Source organism: Podarcis cretensis, assembly GCF_951804945.1.
Source record: "Podarcis cretensis genome assembly, chromosome: 7".
NCBI classification, from domain to species: domain Eukaryota; kingdom Metazoa; phylum Chordata; class Lepidosauria; order Squamata; family Lacertidae; genus Podarcis; species Podarcis cretensis.
Window position 1 is genome coordinate 42,333,941 of NC_137176.1, and position 19,089 is coordinate 42,353,029.

The following is a 19,089-nucleotide window of genomic DNA, read 5'->3' on the forward strand; positions in this document are numbered from 1 at the left end:
CCTCCCTTCCCTTTCCACCAAGACGCGGCAAGAAATGCGGCTGGCCGGGAAGGACTACAAGCCCCAGAGGTACCCCGCGAGGAGCATGCGCAGCAGCAGCGCGCTCCCCTCGCGGAGCAGCTGGGACTGCAAATGGCACGTTGCTCGTATGGGGGTCAGTGGAGAGGAGGAGAGAAGTGAGCCTAGAGCGACCGCCCGCTGCTTCGCGCCTGTGGTGGGATGTTGCTCTCTTCGAAAGGTAGCGAATTATTTTTATTAGTATTATTCCGGGGCGGGGGGAGGACGTATGAGGGAGAGGAGCTGCTGCAGCTTCTTATTTCTCTTCTTCCCGCGTTTTGTGGCGTCTTGTGGGCCCAGTTTGGTGCGCGGGCTCCTCGTTCCTCTTATTTCTTCGAAAGTCCTGCTGGTTTTTCCAGAGGAGGCCACTCCCCTCCTCACGCTCGCTCTCCATGAAGGGAAAGCTGCAGGGATCGGGGCGGACGGCGTTGTTCGGCTAGCTGAGAGAAAGCTGCGTCTCCCAGGTCGCCACACCCACCAGGTGCAAGGCTAAATCCCCCTCGGTATCGACCGAGGCAATGGCTAATACCTCAGTGGCTTCGCTCAATGGTCGGGCAACGACCGCAGCCCTTAAGACTGTGGGTGAAAGGTCGCCGCGTTTGGCTTGCGGGCGGGGGGGCAGTAAGGAGTGTATAAAACCACGCAGGGCGGAGAGAAAGTAAGGAAGGGACAGGTTTTTCCTTCCCCTCAGGGGTGCCAACTTGAATAAAATACAGTGGTACCTCGGGTTAAGTACTTAATTCGTTCCGTAGGTCCGTTCTTAACATGAAAGTGTTCTTAACCTGAAGCACCACTTTAGCTAATGGGGCTTCCTGCTGCCACCGCTTCTTATCCTGAAGCAAAGTTCGTAACCTGAAGCACTATTTCTGGGTTAGTGTAGTGTGTAACCTGAAGCATATGTAACCTGAAGCGTATGTAACCCGAGGTACCACTGTACTACTGGGGGGTAGGTAAGACCCGCCCCGCATAATCACAAAACGTGGTGCACGCTCACTATTTGAACGGCAATGCCCCATCAACTTTGCGGGGCGGCCCCCTCAAACATTTTAATGGAGGGATGCTTCCCCTCATAATACAGGGACCCAGGTTCATTGAATGAAGCCAGGGGTTGAGAGGTTCAGGCCGGGCGCAAGAAAGGGCTTCCTCACTGAGCGCATAGTTAAAATGTAGACTTTGGCACCACAAAGGTGTAATGGGGACCCCCAGCTGAAATTAACTGAAAGAAATGTTTCGTCACCAATTTGTGGGGTGGGTTTGGTTTTTTGTTGTTGTTGTTTTTAAAGGCCGGTGGTCATGATGGTTGCACGTTTCCTCCAAATGGAGTCAGAAGCTCCAGGCCACTGAACACACCACATTATGCAGCCTATGAAAGTGTTTGTGGTATGCCTCTTCAGTGATAAAACAAAAAAAGTCATCGTGAAGCAAAGGAGCTTTTGAATTTATCAGAACTCTTTTTTCAGGCTGTATGTTAAACAAAACAACAAAAAGGCCCGAAGAAGACCAAGGAGATAATGTCAGACACTCTAGGAAGCAAATGGCACTAAATGACAGGCTTCCAAACAAATGTTCATAGATTCAGACTAATGGAATCCCATCCACCCCCCTAGCTCTCATATCTCTGCTGTATATGTCATCTAGCAGTTTGTTTTCTTTTACATACTGTTGTGATCACTTCAAAAATGAGTGTTGCATTTCTAGTGAATTGTTTAAAATGCTTGTGGTAGCTCTTCAGGGGGTTTTATGTAGACTGGAAAATAATTAGGCCTTATTAACCTAGTATACAGTACTTGTCAGCCTGTGGCTCTGCCATCTGATATCACCCGAAGATTGACCTTGAGTGTGTAGAAGTAACAAAAGTAACACAGCTGCAGAGGTAGGCTTGTGACTGTCAATCAAAACAATTATTCTTCAGTAAAACAGCGTAGTACTCAATTCACCAAACACATCTTCGTCTATCTGGTGTGTAGAATAAGTAAGTGAAATCAGAGGGGGAAATTTTCCTAGAGTCCAGCTCTTCCCAACCAGGTTTACAAGTGGTCATTCTCATGTCCCTGTGCATACTTTTTTCTTTAGCAAGCGAGAGACCCGACATGAATTCATGTACTGTATTATGGATTATTATGGACCATCTGAAACCTCAAATGCTGAATATTTCCATATCTGTGCTCAGTGAAGTAGGTGTATGGAATTAATCCATGTTTGCCTTGAAGTTTATGAAATTTCAAGGCAGCCTTGAGCACCAACTTCATTCTGGAGGTCTGGGAAGCTTCAACACTGCTTCTGAGATCTAGTTGGCTAGGGAGCCTTGTATGGGTGAGCTATATCCAGCCTATTCCCAAATCAATTTTATAAATACTGTGTACCCTTCAATAAATACTGTTAGCATTTTTTCTACAGTTTAGGTATTGGATGCCTTCAATAGGTTAAGCTGTCTGTGTAGATCACCATCCCATCTCCAACCTGTCCGTTAATGGTTAGCTGGTTGCTATACTATGTCAAATAATCAGCTTGAACAAAGTGGGATAGCTCTGGCCTGGAGGTTTTTCCTATGCCAGATGAAAAATTTGTTCTACTGATCCTTGCTTCCTTGGTTTTGAAATATGTCCTCACTTTTATGTAGGTTTTACTCTAGCTGGAAGCTGAAGAATCCTTACACCGAATCAGTGGTCTGGTCCAGCGGCTTTGGCCTTTGAAGCATCAGAAGTACAATGACTTGATCAGGAGCCTAATCAAACAAGTGATAAACTTTTAAGGATAAAGGCATTGTCCCTGTGATAGACTTTCTGTTTTTAAGAGTATTGGGAAAAGGTAAGCAATTCCTTTTTCTGTGTGTGAATAACCTAGCAATATGGTATTGGGACTGAAATTTTTTTGGCTAAGAAGTGACCAGATATTTTGAGATGTTATTCTAGAAAGTTGTTGTTGTTGTTTAGTCGTGTCCGACTCCTTATGACCCCATGGACCAGAGCACGCCAGGCACTCCTGTCTTCCACTGACTCCTGCAGTTTGGTCAGGCTCATGTTTGTACCTTCGAGAACACTGTCCAACCATCTCGTCCTCTGTCGTCCCTTTCTCCTTGTGCCCTCCATCTTTCCCAACATCAGGGTCTTTTCCAGGGAGTCTTCTCTTCTCATGAGGTGGCCAAAGTATTGGAGCCTCAGCTTCACGATCTGTCCTTCCAGTGAACACTCAGGGCTGATTTCCTTAAGAATGGATAGGTTTGATCTTCTTGCAGTCCATGGGACTCTTAAGAGTCTCCTCCAGCACCATAATTCAAAAGCATCAATTCTTCGGCGATCAGCCTTCTTTATGGTCCAGCTCTCACTTCCATACATCATAGCTTTAACTATACGGACCTTTGTTGGCAAGGTGATGTCTCTGCTTTTTAAGATGCTGTCTAGGTTGTCATTGCTTTTCTCCCAAGAAGCAGGTGTCTTTTAATTTCGTGACTGCTGTCACCATCTGCAGTGATCATGGAGCCCAAGAAAGTAAAATCTCTCACTGCTTCCATTTCTTCCCCTTCTATTTGCCAGGAGGTGATGGGCCCAGTGGCCATGATCTTCATTTTTTTGGTGTTGAGCTTCAGACCATATTTTGCGCTCTCCTCTTTCACCCTCATTAAAGGGTTCTTTAATTCCTCCTCACTTTCTGCCATCAAGGTTGTGTCATCTGCATATCTGAGGTTGTTGATATTTTTTTCTGGCAATCTTAATTCCGGCTAGGGATTCATCCAGCCCAGCCTTTCGCATGATGAATTCTGCATATAAGTTAAATAAGCAGGGAGACAATATACAGCCTTGTCGTACTCCTTTCCCAATTTTGAACCAATCAGTTGTTCCATATCCAGTTCTAACTGTAGCTTCTTGTCCCACATAGAGATTTCTCAGGAGACAGATAAGGTGATCAGGCACTCCCACTTCTTTAAGAACTTGCCATAGTTTGCTGTGGTCGACACAGTCAAAGGCTTTTGCATAGTCAATGAAGCAGAAGTAGATGTCTTTCTGGAACTCTCTAGCTTTCTCCATAATCCAGCGCATGTTTGCAATTTGGTCTCTGGTTCCTCTGCCCCTTTGAAATCCAGCTTGCACTTCTGGGAGTTCTCGGTCCACATACTGCTTAAGCAGTATACTGCATAACCTTGCTAGCGTGTGAAATGAGTGCAATTGTGCGGTAGTTGGAGCATTCTTTGGCACTGCCCTTCTTTGGAATTGGGATGTAGTCTGATCTTCTCCAATCCTCTGGCCACTGCTGAGTTTTCCAAATTTGCTGGCAATATTGAGTGTAGCACCTTAACAACATCATCTTTTAAAATTTTAAATAGTTCAGCTGGAATATCATCACTTCCACTGGCCTTGTTATTAGCAGTGCTTTCTAAGGCCCATTTGACTTCACTCTCCAGGATGTCTGGCTCAAGGTCAGCAACCACACTACCTGGGGTGTACGAGACATCCATATCTTTCTGGTATAATTCCTCTGTGTATTCTTGCCACCTCTTCTTAATGTCTTCTGCTTCTATCAGGTCCTTACCACTTTTGTCCTTTATTATGGTAATCTTTGAATGAAATGTTCCTTTCATATCCCCAATTTTATTGAACAGATCTCTGGTTTTTCCCATTCTATTGTTCTCCTCTATTTCTTTGCATTGCTCGTTTAAGAAGGCCTTCTTGTCTCTCCTTGCTATTTTTTGGAAATCTGCATTCAATTTCCTGTATCTTTCACTATCTCCCTCGCATTTTGCTTGCCTTCTCCCTCCCACTATTTGTAAGGCCTCGTTGGACAGCCACTTTGCTTTCTTGCATTTCCTTTTCATTGGGATGGTTTTCGTTGCTGCCTCCTGTATAATGTTATGAGCCTCCATCCATAGTTCTTCAGGCACTCTGTCCACCAAATCTAAATCCTTAAACCTGTTCCTCACTTCCACTGTGTATTCATAAAGGATTTGATTTCGATTGTATCTTACTGGTCCAGTGGTTTTTCTTACTTTCTTCAGTTTAAGCTTGAATTTTGCTATAAGAAGCTGATGATCTGAGCCACAGTCAGCTCCAGGTCTTGTTTTTGCTGACTGTATAGAGCTTCTCCATCTTTGGCTGCAGAGAATATAATCAATCTGATTTCGATGCTGCCCATCTGGTGATGTCCATGTGTAGAGTCGTCTCTTGTGTTGTTGGAAAAGAGTGTTTGTGATGACCAGCTTGTTCTCTTGACAGAACTCTATCAGCCTTTGCCCTGCTTCGTTTTGAACTCCAAGGCCAAACTTGCCAGTTGTTCCTTTTATCTCTGGATTCCCTACTTTAGCATTCCAATCCCCTATAATGAGAAGAACATCCTTCTTTGGTGTCATTTCTATAAGGTGTTGTAAGTCTTCATAGAACTGGTCAATTTCAGTTTCTTCAGCACCAATAGTTGGTGCATAAACTTGGATTACTGTGATGTTAAAAGGTCTGCCTTGGATTCGTATCAAGATCATTCTATCATTTTTGAGATTGCATCCCAGTACAGCTTTCGCCCCTCTTTTGTTGACTATCAAGGCCACTCCATTTCTTTTATGGGATTCTTGTCCACAGTAGTAGATATGGTGGTCATCTGAACTGAATTCGTCCATTCCCGTCCATTTTAGTTCACTGATGTCCAGGATGTCAATATTTATTCTTGCCATCTCATTTTTGACCACATCCAACTTACCAAGGTTCATGGTTCTTACATTCCAGGTTCCTATGCAATATTTTTCTTTACAGCATTGGACTTTCCTTTCACTTCCAGGCATATCCACAACTGAGTGACCTTTCGGCTTTGGCCCAGCCGCTTCATCAGCTCTGAATCTACTTGTACTTGTCCTCTGCTCTTCCTCAGTAGCATGTTGGACGCCTTCCGACCTGAGGGGCTCATCTTCCGGCGTCATAACTTTTATATGCCTGTTGTCTTTGTCCATGGAGTTTTTCTTGGCAGGGATACTGGAGTGGCTTGCCGGTTCCTGCTCCAGGTGGATCACGTTTGGTCAAAACTCTCCACTATGACCTGTCCATCTTGGGTGGCCCTGCGCAGCATAGCTCATAGCTTCTCTTGAGTTATTCAAGCCCCTTCGCCACGGCAAGGCAGTAATCCATGAAGGGGTTCTAGAAAGTGGTTGCTACTAATTCAGTAGTAAACTAAGGATTTAATCACAATATTTATAGATAACATGAATTCCTATGGAACTTTTATTCATAATACAACTCAAAGCTCTTCAGAACAAATTAAGTTAGTTTTGAGAGAAGTTATTAACCTGTTCCAACTCTTACTTGAGATGAAAGTTTACTCAGTTTTGATTTAGCATAAATTGATACCTGACCACTAATGGCATTATTGTATACACATACAACACTAATAAAATCATAGTTGGAATGAATCATAAAGGTAAAGGTACCCCTGCCCGTACGGGCCAGTCTTGACAGACTCTGGGGTTGTGCACCCATCTCACTTAAGAGGCCAGGGGCCAGCGCTGTCCGGAGACACTTCTGGGTCACGTGGCCAGCGTGACATCACTGCTCTGGCGAGCCAGAGCCGCACACGGAAACGCCGTTTACCTTCCCGCTGGTAAGCGGTCCCTATTTATCTACTTGCACCCGGAGGTGCTTTCGAACTGCTAGGTTGGCAGGCGCTGGGACCGAGCAGCGGGAGCGCACCCCGCCGCAGGGATTCGAACCGCCGGCCTTTCGATCGGCAAGCCCTAGGCGCTGAGGCTTTAACCCACAGCGCCACCTGCGTCCCTGGAATGAATCATATTCTAGTTCAATTCATGCAATGCAGGATGCAACTACTACAGCATCTCTGGCAGATGGCTGAAATACATTCAGCTAAGGAGATCCGCTCTTAAATTTAGCCAGTACATTAGCTCTTAGGCCTAATTTGTGTTTGTGTCACATTGTGAAACAGAGAGCTCCAGCGAGTGAGTGAGAGAGCACTTTATATTTAGCTTGGTTGTATAGGGAATAGGAAGTAAAAGAAAATTAAGGCAACTTAGCTACAGTGAATGGTATGAAAGTAACCAACATTTTTAAAATATGCTTAGAAAATGTGTGGGATGAGGATCTAAAATTTCTTTTTATCGGAATTGCTTTGCTGTTTGATCAATAGATATTGTAAGAGATATTTTTAGGAGCAGGGAATAAAGGGTAACAAAGGCTTACTGGTCAATTACAGTAAGTTTGCCACACTAGTTGTAATCTAAGGAAGGTGCAGTAGAGGGCAGACCATAACTTCAAATCAGTCTATCTAATTCCTCATCTGAGACAACATTACTAAAGCGTTGATCCTCAACCCCAATAAAATAATAAATAGAAACAAATACTTGGCCTTTTGTGACTTGCATGCATGTATACATATATAAGTCACAGCTGAAAACTAAAAGACCTTCCAGAACTGTGTCTCATGTAGTTGGAGAAATTATTGTGAAAGCCATGGTATATGCATAGAAAAGTTTAGGCATATATTCTGGGATCTTTAGCTCTTAAAATGTTCAAGATTTAGTAGGCAGTTGCTGCTTTTATGATTATTAAAAGTGTGTTCCTCTGAACCAAAGCCATGTCACATTACATGTTTGTACATTTATGTTACATGCATGCACACACATGAAATCATCAAGAAGCATGAACATTGTGAACCCAGAAAAGAATGGCACCACTAGGTTAGCTGCATGTTGGTGAAATCAAGTCTGATTAAAGAGGCAGGCAGTTAAAGTTGACCTGGAAAATTGGATTTCTGGAGCAGCCATATTCTTGACGATTAAATGAATGGGTTGTGAAGATAGAGTGGCCTTGGACCACACTTGCAAATTAGCCACTTGCTTGTGGTAAACTAAAAGTGCATTCAGGCAACTGGGTGTCTAGAATGGAAAATTCTGTCAACAACTTAGGACTCAGTTTTCTAAAATCTCAGTTCAGTTTTTAAGTGCTTTACATTACAGAATGAGTGACAACCTAATTTCCAGCTGTGTTTCCTTGCCATAAACCCATGCACCACCTCACCAATAGCAAGCACCCCCTGTCTTTCCACCCACAGCCCTTCCTGTGGTAGTTTTTTCATACCCCATTCTAGTTATTTCATTCTCCGTGCTCTAGGAGAGAAGGAGAATTTACTTTGACTTTTGCAAAAAGCACTTCAGTATCTTAATTCTGCTTCATACAGAAACCCTATATAGCACAATTCAAAACTGCATTCAAAAAAACATGAAGTCTTTGCTTGCTTGATTCCTTGTTTATTTGCAGGTGCGGGGTGCGTTACTTCACAACTTCCCCTTGCTCCGTGACAAGTTCCCCAGGCTTATAGCTTGTTAAATGAAGTTCAAATTCCGCTTGTGAAGAAGGTTCGAAACAAGTTATAAGCCTGAGGAACTTGTCGCGGAGCAAGGGGAAGTTGTGAAGTAGCGCACCCCGCACCTGCAAATAAACAAGGAATCAAGCAAGCAAAGACTTCATGTTTTTTTGAATGCAGTTTTGAATTGTGTTCTATAATACTTCATTTACCGCCCCCGCCCCCCCTTTATATAATTTCATACAAAAACCCAACAGGAAAGGAACAACTCTTGCCTTTTTCCTCTGTGGAGGAAAGAAGTAGATGTTTCTCTTCCTGTTTAGTTTTAGCATGAGGTGGTCCTGGCACGTTCCCCAAAAATCTTCCTACAGGCAATGTCCTTCCTGTACTTTGTAGAGGGTAAGAGAGGTGGCTTCTATCCTGCAAGTTGAGCTTTTTACAGAAAACTCCTGCAATGTCTATCTACAGCTTCTTGTAAAAACCCAATAGGGAGAGAACCAAGGGGACAAAGGTGTAGTTTCTTTCCTTTTCTGACAGGTTTTTGCAGGAGCCAGCAGCAAAGCATTGCTTTCGATTTCTGCAAAAGCCCTACTCTCAGGAGAGCAACAACCTTCCTTTCACCTACCCACCCAATTGGAAGGGAGGAATAATTGGACTGTTGTAGAATGTTAGCATTACAAAGTGCTGTTTGTACCTTTTGCAGAAACACATGGTGGCAATGGGCTTCGCTTGTAAACACAGCCAAAATTTGCAGGCTGATGAATAATTGTACTAATATTAATTCTCCTCTTTTGAGCAAAGTTTTTACCATTGTGGTATAACAATGTAACAGTTGATTTCAGTGTATTACAGTAGCCTACAATGTATTTGTTCTTAATTTTAACAGTTTTCCTGTCAACGTTTCTTAGGAGCTGTATATAACAGTATCTTCAATATGCTGTTGCCATCAACCAAAATGCAGAAACCATTTCAGCTGGTGTACAGGACATATTGGATGCCTTATCGCAGCTGTATCTTTCCATTCTTAAAAGGACAAGCCTCCTTGCTTAATACTAGACAGAAAATGGTTTCCTTGGCGTTGAGCTCCCAGTACCAGTGTCTGCATGCATCTGCTGCTGTTTGTATTTCCAAAGAAAGGCAATTCTTGGGCATGGCATCATCCCAACTAGAAGACCATCGCAATAAAGAACTGGAAAGAGAAATTCATACCAAACCGTCTGGTAACTTAGCCCAGAAAGACTCTGTAGAACCAAATTCTGTAGAGCTTGATCCCTTACAAGACAAATCTATTAGTCTCGTGCAGAGATTCAAGAGAACTTTTAAACAGTATGGCAAAGTTATGATTCCAGTGCATCTTTTGACTTCCAGCATATGGTTTGGAATTTTTTACTATGCAGCTTTAAAGTAAGTGATGAACTCATAATCACTATATTTATTAATCTTAAGCAAATCTTTACAGTAATGCGCCCAATCACTTATGCAGTGTGTGAGATACACACACACACACACATGCACATGCAACCTTCCATTACAGATATTATTAAAACCCCAAGTTTTAAAAGCATATGTAGAATGTAATGGTCTATTTCAGTAATCTTCCATCCAATTTCTTAATTTTGATAATGCATTTTGTATGGTGGTCACCCAACTTGGATTAGGCTGCAACTCAGGTATGTGTCCCATATCACCAGTTGAGGACAAGATATTCTGTTGCACATAACATTCCAATATTTTAAAGAGTATGTATGTGTAAATCACTATTGCTTGTACTGCAGGTGCACAATTTTCCTTCCTTCCAAAATGATGGGACTATCTGGGAAAGTACTCTAGAAGTTTTCTCTGTGTCATATTTTTGAAGGCTTTTTCTTCTTCTAATTTTCTATTCATTGAGTCATGTACATTGCCACTCTTGTAATCTGGTACCTGGTTATAGAGCTCTATACCTTGCACTTTGATTTCAATATCAGAGATGAACTGAGCTTATAGACCATTCATACAGAAGTCCACTCCTGGTTTGCTTTCTTCATTTCAACAGCATAATTTAGGTGACAGAAGTCATTTTGATATTGCTATTGTTAGACAACTAAGTCTAAAACCCTTGAATATTCTATTGAAAATCAACCAGATTTCCAACAGTTGATCTTGATCTTCTGGTTTAAAGTATTACAACTGGGAATATCTTCTGAATGATCTCTCTTGACGTTTTCCTCTTCATTGGCCATTAATGCTTGAATCTGCACTTTATACTGGTGCAAAAAAAGTGTGATTGATTGCAATACAGTAAGCCCTCAACTTACGCAGGAGTTACTTTCCGAGCATTGCGCCTGAAGCCAAAATTGGTTACAGTCAAAACCCATTGAGTACAATAGTGGGTGAGATTTTCCCCAACATGTCTGCCCCCTTTTATTTTTTATTTTTTAATGTTCAAGTGCATAAAGCTGAATGAGTGTTCAGTTAAATGCGCGTAGGTTGCAAGTGTACTGTATTTATTGTTAAATATAAAAATCTTTTATTCTGCAGTCTTGTCAGAATAAATGTTTATAAGGTTGTTAGCACTTTATTCATTTTAATCTCTTTCTTTCACAGAGGAATAAATGTTGTTCCTTTCCTCGAATTCATAGGGTTGCCTGAAAGCATTGTAAATATTCTAAAGCATTCTCAGAGTGGTAACGCGTTAACTGCCTATGCAATGTATAAGGTAAGTACTTGCAAATATTTCTTAATTTCATCTGCAACGTTGACCATAAAAATATTGATCATGTAATCGTATAATGAAGGGGCTACAGCCCACTGATTAACCCTGCAGTCTGTTATGACCAACACTGTGAACTTCTGAAATAAAAGTCACAGCTGTGAATAAATTTATTCAAAGTAGATCTTGCCACAAGAACTCAGGGTAGGTAACAATCCTGTGGTTTGGCAAAGGAAGGGAACAATTGGAAATACTATTTACAGGGCATCATGAGAGATTTTCATTTCCTATCACCTTGTTATAATGAAGAAAGCCTGTTGAACAGCAAAGTTACTTGGCTGATTTTACATGTGCTTCTTTATCTCTGTGTGTCGCTGCATGAAAGTGCTTTCGTTTATCATCAGTGCAGCCAGGGATGAGGAACTTCCAGATGCTCAACTCTCTAAGTTGCGTCTTTCCTGACCATTGGCCATGCTGGTTTGGGCTGATGGGAGTTGTAGTAGTTCTGGAGGGCCACATATTTTCCTTTCTGAGAAAGGCCATGCATGTTCTTCCTTCCTCTCCTCAGAATTAAAACCTGTAAGTTCTGGAGGCAATAGAAGATCAGTCCTTCCATTAGTGTGTCACCATGAAAATATAATGCAGCACTAATGGTGTTGGTTTGTCCTTTTTGCATCTATTTGTAAGACCAGTTGAACGCATTAAGAGGAGTACTTGTGAACCAATGAGACACTAGCTTAAACCATGATATTGGTGAACTTTGGGTGGCAAGGCACTTCCTCCATTTCCCATATGTTAAATGGGAATAATAATGTCGTACCTTGGCCGATTGGTTCTGAGAATGAGCAAGATGAAAGTGCTAGATACATGGTATCAATATTAAGTAGGGAGTTGTTCTCCCACTGATTCACATGTCTTAAATATTTCTCTTGTCTGTTCAGTGAGAGTCTGACTTGTGTTCTCAGTTGCTAAGGAGACTATAATTGATTAGATCTTTTTCTTTTCTTTCTATTGGAGGCCCTACTGCTATTAAAATGAATATGACCAAGTCCAGTAAGAATGAGATCTAAAAATCCCACTACTTCTTTCACACCCAAGAGTTTAGGTTTTAATCTCTTTTGTTGCTGTTTTTCATGAAGTGATTTTAAGATGCATCTAAGGATACAATACAAAGGGTGAAGATCTAACCCTAGAACTGTTGAGATGAGAGATGTGGCAGATCGCTGGTTTAGCCAGCAGGCTCTGTGCTCAGCCTGGTTATGTCAGCATGTCCCCAATCATTAATCCTGGCTTAGTGCCGAGCCCAGACTGACATAAACCTTGGAAAATGGGCAGGGAGGTGAGACCAGGGAGAGTGAACTTAATGCGGGATCCTAACTTTATTCTGTTTGCTCATGTAACCTGGCAACATGGTGGAATTTATGCTTGTTTCCCCTCTGCTGGTCTTAGGCTGGTTTAACCAGCAGTAGCCTTGCTCCTGAATGGAGTTTGGATCTTGCTTCCCATACGTAGGACTAAGGCAGGAATTGCCACTTTTTTCAGAATTGAAGAACAATATTGGAAATTATTTTACCTTCTCAAAAAGAATAAATGTGGGATTTTTTGTCTTTTAGTTTTTGTTCTCTCAATTTGAATTTTAACAACAGCTTTGTTTTGCTGCATGGATATTGAATTGCTTTAATTGCTTTCCTCTCTCAATAGAATTTGTTGTGCTCTGTCTTAATGCTTTTTATTTTTCTTTCACCTGCATTTCTCACGTCGTGCCACTGGCTAGCCTTTTATTAAGATCTCTGAGCTTTAATTCTACTGCCAGGTGCTAAATATTTTCCAATAAGACACTATCAAGTAAAGTGTGAGCTTTTTCTGATGCAAGAGGCAGAAAGCATTTATAAGTAGATACAAAACTGCCAAACCATCAGCTTTCATTGAAGTAGGAATTAGTATATGTCCTCCCACTTATTTCCTGATGATATGTCATTATGTGGAACTCAAAACTGGGAACAAAGATTTGGGTGGGAGTAAAGAGCAAGCACAGAGGGTACAAGATTAGAAAGGACAATCAAAAGCATATAAAGGTCTTGTTTAGTCCTTACATAGATAACATCATCTTCATGCTTTGAAAATGTATTCTTTGAAAAAGCTTCACTCCCTACTGAAGTCACTCTTCAAGATTAAATCTGTACAGTCGTACCTCAACTCCTGAATGAATGCCTTGGGAGTCGAACGTTTCAGCTCCCAAACAATCGAAAACCAGAAGTGATTGTTCCGGTTTTGAACATTCTTTCGGAAGCCAAAAAGCTGACGGTGCTTCTATGGCTTCATATTGGCTGCAGGAGATTCCTGCAGCCAATCAGAAACCGCACTTTGGAAGTCGAACGGACTTCTGGAACGGATTCTATTCAACTTCCAAGGTACGACTGTATTGCATTGCCACACTATAGCATAGCTAACTTTCAAAGCAAGATTCCATTTTTTCTTACTTAAGCAGGGATGTGCAACTGTCAACCTTCAGAAACTTTAATGAAAGCACAGTAATGCAGACAGAACTTAATGAGCTTAGTAACTTTTGTGACATATCTTCTGGATATTATCAGTCATTTATTGTCCATCTCAAGTATATAATACTGGAGAATTCATCCTTTTGCTGTAGAAGGCTGCAGTCATAAGTCCTTCAAGCAGACATACGATTGGACGCTAAAAAACTTTGCACAGAACTAGGAAAGTTTATTTCTGCAAATTCTGATGCAAGCTGACCTGTTCAACAATATCTGGCCTGATGTGCAGATGGGAAATTAACCTTTGGATTTTACATGTCTCTAAATATTGTAATATGGTTCTCAGATAAGAAAATATATTTAAATGCATATTTTAGGATGAAATAGGTTTAGGAAATAAGCACACTGAAATAAAAGCATGTTTACATATATATTTTTGATCAGAATAAGTATTTAAATATGAATTTTCATGCAGGTTGTTAAAGTTGCAGATGTATGCTGAAACAGGACAGGATAGAATTCTCAATGAGCACATGCAAAATTGAAGTGAGACAGAAATAGACTGATCAATCCCTAAATAACTTCAGTTAGTAACGTCTAGAGGATGTGGCAGAAGGTTAATAAGCCCACAATATATGTCTGATTTATTGCCCTCTCCTTAAAATACCTACCATAACAGAGTAATGCAGCATTGTTTCAATAAGGAATGAAAAGGTACCCTGACCACTGTCTAGCCTTCACATGCTCATGTTATCCTAAAGATACTTCAACCTAATTGTCAGTTTGTTTGATATTGAATAGCTGCTGCCTTACCATGTAAAGCTTGTTGTGACTTGCACACTAATTCTATTTCCTAGTGCTTCACTTCTAAAGGATCAGGTTTAAGAGTCTGGAGGGGGCATGATCTAACTATATTGTTGCTAGCAACCATTGCTAGTTCAGCAGCATCCTCACTGCTGCTGCTGCTGCTGCTGCAGTATTTGTCAGCTCCTGTCAGGCAGCAATACTTACTTATACAAGGGAAGATATAAAAAGACTGTCTCATACCTCGTGTTCATTTAGCAACTGGAAGGTATACTGAAGCTTGGGAAAACTCGCACATATCTTTTCAGAAAGTAGGAAACTGGGATGGCAGGGAGTGTTTTCCTGCCAGGGTAAGGATGATGCTTAACTTAACAGGTACAAGTAGTTTTTGTGCTGCTGCAGCTAACAATGATAAACCTGTCAGGAATTTTGCCTGGTAAGAGGAATTTGCCGTTGAAGTTATACATGTATGTGTATTTCCCTCCCTCTTACTGACAAGATTGCAACTCCGGCCAGATACACAGTGACTTTAGGAGGGACATCTATCACTGTAAAGTACCTTCGTAAGCAAGGCTACATGTCCACACCACCTCTAGTCAAGGACTACATTCAGGATCGAATGGAAGAAACGAAAGAGCGACTATCGGGGAAAATGGAGGAAACCAGAGACATGATTAGTGGCAAAATGGAAGAAACAAAAGAGAGGCTGACTGGGAAGATGGAAGAAACAAAAGAGAGGATAACAGAAAAGATACAAGAAACAAAAGATAAGGTTTCATTTATAAAAAAGAAAGAATAGGAAAATTGGCGGCAAAACCAAAGCATTCGTAACTCTTTAGCAAATGTGGAATGTATACACTTGCTGCTTTTTGTTTCTGCTTGTTTTAGATGTTTTGGGCTGATTAGAAAGTGCCAGTGATTTGAAAACTAAAACAATAACATCTAAGGCTCACACCCAACTTTAGAAAATTATTGCAATATTTTCAAGTGTTAAGATTTGGGACCATAGCTAGGTCCCAAAGTAGGGTTCTGTGGTCTGCCTAATTATGACCAACAGTCTTGTCTGGATCTTTGTGGAGAAAGAACAAAGTTATCTACACATCTGATTTGAGCTGACCTATTTGTCACTGTTAAGTGTCTTGGAAGCAATGTATGAGAATGTTTAGGTCATGTACACAAACGTATTTTGGAGATGGTGTCAATATTTGTAAATCATTTAATCCTAATATTCTTAAATGATCAGGTAATTATAAAATATATATTACTGCTATATTCTTATAAACAGTTTACTGAATGGTGTATGAGAGAGACTATAAAATGATACTAAACTTAATTGTATATTTCAAATGTGCAATTGGATTGATTATTCCACGGTTAGACTAAAAATGTCATGCCATCATTAAAAGTTTTGAAAATGGAGAAGATAAACCTACCTCTGCATATGAATAGTCATTTACATTTTCATCATTGTGTTTAGAGTAAAGACTGATAGATGCTGCTGCCTTTTACATTGAAGAATCCTAGAAAATTTCCACAAAACTTCAGCATTACTATACTGTTGAGTACTGTGGAGTAATCTAAAATTTACAGGTGTGATTCTTATGATTCCCATGTTGTTGTCATTTTCTATGGGTGGTAGACAGTTAAGTTTTACTCAGAGTAGACCCATTGAAATTAATGGCCCTGGCTTAGCCTTGTTCATTGGTTTAAGTGGGTCATCTCTGAGTATATCTTCATTGAATGCCATCCAAAGTTACCTGTTCTGTCTGAAGCATAACATGGCATTTCAGTTCTCCTATGGTTTTGTTTTTTAAAGCGCTTATAAGCGGGAATATAAAGGAGTACTGCATTGGAGTGGGAGATCCAGAAACTCATGGTGCACCCTTTCAACCTCTTGTGTATGTATACCACTGCTTGTGCTGTGACTGGTGGAAAAAGGAGCCAGTGATAGGAGGATTGCACCCAAAGCAGGAAACGTTTTTTGCAATCTGGTTACCTTTAAGCTATATGAAGGAAGATATGTATTTATCCGTCTATTTCTAGACTTGCTTCTTTTATTTCTGTCAAGTTACCAGAAAGCATCTGTAGAATTAACTTCATAAAGGCCCTCTTTCAGGGACATTGTGAGAGATGCTGCGAGATTGATGGCAGTCCAGGAGGCATCTGCAAAGTCCATTGCCAAAATGTGCTCTGACTACTTTTTCATGCTACTGATTTAAGGAATTGTTTTCTTTAATGCTTTCAGGTATAAGAGGGAAGCACTTACCAACAAACCATCTTGTGCAGAGCAATTAAGACTTTTGAGAGTTACACTATTAAAGGGTGAGTCCTTTAAAAGATGCCCCGTGGATACAGAGTACCCATGTTCCACGGGACCTCTTTTAAAAGACTCACCCTGTATAAGAGTTCAAAGACAGTATTCTACAATGGTATAAATTGCTCCCCTCTTTACATGGTCAGTTTTCAATGGTGAGGCTGAACTTACTGCCACTTGTGTGTCCTAGACTGAGTTTGTTGAATCCATCTTCTAAGTGCTCACCATGCCTTTTTTCTTCCAAGGTATGTTTCCTTTGGTCCCAATTGTGTAGGATGAGCACCACTCGACACTACATGTTCATCCTGGCATTACTGTATTAGTTCAACTGAACTATCCAAAATACCCGATATGAATTTTTCTCCTTTCTCTCATCACATGGAAGATTCCAGTGTCATTCTGGCAACTGGCAATGAGGATTTTCTGTGTACATCAGGAAGAAAAATATGTGATAAAATAGGTAGTTGTATCCACCACCAGGTGGAATGCTCTTATAAGCATGCTTTGTGAATGGGACTGGATGCACGAGAGAGAAGACATTGCAGTTGGCTTTTTGTCTTCCCTTTTTCTTGTATATTTTAATTGAGTGAAAAGATTTTGGGAGAAAATGGCTATGGATAAAATATTCAAAAAGGTGGAGGTCAATATGGCATTAACATATACCACGCCAATTTTAAATTGCTTTAACTGCAGGTGTCAAACTGGGACCTCCCCTGTTGCAGAGATTTGAATCAGCAGCCATTTTCACAAAGTTTCTTAGCATATGTAATAAAGCTGAACATAACAAAAGCAACAGGAAAGCAAGGCACGTGGCCAGCATCGGGAGACGCAGGGAACTGTGACCATGGTTGTGCCCCTATATATTTGGGTCAAAAATAAGCAGCCCTAAAATAAGCAGCCCTAATGTTAGTCTGAATTCAAAGTGGGCACCTGCTTATTAATGATATGTGGTTTACCTGGCCTTGTACTCTGGTATGTATTGGCTTGCTTTTTCCAAGGTAGATGTGTGGATCTTGCTAGAGGAAAGCCCCAAAGGTTGATACTTAGAACAGCATACTTCAGAAAGTAGCACTGAGGTCATGAGGTCATCACAGCGTGCAAGGACAGCGTAGTCAAAAATAAGAGCCATGGCTGGAAGTGAAGTACCACCTTGGCCTTACGCGCAATATTTATTTTATTTTTCCACAAAGAGCATGTTGGAGAGTTATGCTGTCGGATGTCAATTGCATGGATGTTAGCTTTCACCCTAGTACAGAGCTCGCCACTTTTACCTTTGCGTATATAATACACATAAAATAGTACAGGGGGAAATAGATTTCTAGGCTGCAGTCCTCTATTTCTGAACGACTTTCCCTTGCTTGTCTCTGTACTTTTAAGCCAAGTTTAAAAGAATATATTCTGGTTTAATGTCAGTCTATTTAAAATGAAACAATTCCATCCTCTTTCTTGAAATAAAATTTGTGTTTTGTTGTAGTGATAACACCTAGGGCTTAACAATAATATTGGGGTGGGATGTCACGCTGGTGTAAATGGAAGCAGTATCTGCATGCTGCTGCTGTGCTTGATCATTCATTTCAGTGTGACTTTCCCTGGCTCTCTGTGCCAGCCACACTGAAGGAAGATGGCAAAACCACAATATTTGGTGAAATGTTCTGTTTCATCCACTATCCAATTTATTCCTTGACAAGTTTGCCTTTTTCTTATATCCACTGTAGATGGATCTTGCTGGAATAAATTTTGCAAAGTACCATTATTAAAGTACTCATGGCACATCATTACTGTCTGTGGGTTCTTCTTGTTTCACTGGCTGAGAGGATCTGTAAGTTATAACTCCCTTTCACCATCCTCCAATATGCTTTAAACATTATGCTGATATAGATATAAGTTGTGTGTAGTGTACGTTTTTGAAAAGCAATTATCTTTTAAATGATTTTTTTTTTCATAACTTTTGTATCCTTACTGTGGAAATAATTGTGCTGAGACTTTTGCTTGGAGTTTGCAGAGATGTTATTCTAATTTTCCCTAAGCGCTAACGATACTCTTCTGAAAAATAAACTTTTGCTTGTGAAATGGTTGTAATATTAAATTGCATCACAACCATTCTCCACTTGGTCCCTAATAACTAGTTTGCTGTTACAAATTTTCTTTTGAATTGTTTTCTTTACCACTGTAATTATCTTTGTGACTCCCATCCAAAAGAGAAAACAGACAAATGGAGAAAGCTCCACTGGACCCAAGCCATTTGCTTCAAACACTTTGTGGCCTCATGTATTCTATATGAATTACATAATTCAGTATGGGGGGAGGGAACTTGCTTCATAGCAAGAGCGCCAAACATCATGGCTTTTCATTCATTCTTTGGTGAAAGGGTTCTGTTTTAATACTTCAGTTAAGCACAAATCCATAATATTTCCCTCCAAATAACTGGTACTAATTCC

The 19,089-nt window shown here is 40.8% G+C and overlaps 1 protein-coding gene across 7 annotated transcripts; it reads left to right on the forward strand.

Annotated features, from left to right (window-relative positions):
• The first annotated feature begins 87 nt into the window (after positions 1 to 87).
• On the forward strand, positions 88 to 18,426 carry FAM210A (family with sequence similarity 210 member A). Of its 7 annotated transcripts, XR_013840475.1 has the most exons (7): positions 88 to 238; positions 2,678 to 2,865; positions 9,255 to 9,750; positions 10,933 to 11,044; positions 14,837 to 15,927; positions 16,154 to 16,235; positions 18,367 to 18,426. XR_013840475.1 is itself a non-coding variant. In XM_079982999.1 (5 exons), exons 3-5 carry the CDS (start codon positions 9,281 to 9,283, stop codon positions 15,134 to 15,136), a joined length of 882 nt encoding a protein of 293 aa, XP_079839125.1. In that variant the 5' UTR covers positions 88 to 238; positions 2,678 to 2,865; positions 9,255 to 9,280; the 3' UTR covers positions 15,137 to 18,426. The 7 variants fall into 7 exon arrangements, 1 of the variants encoding a protein (XP_079839125.1); XR_013840472.1 differs by having other exon boundaries at positions 14,837 to 16,235; positions 17,650 to 18,426; XR_013840473.1 differs by having other exon boundaries at positions 14,837 to 16,235.
• The last annotated feature ends 663 nt before the right edge of the window (positions 18,427 to 19,089 follow it).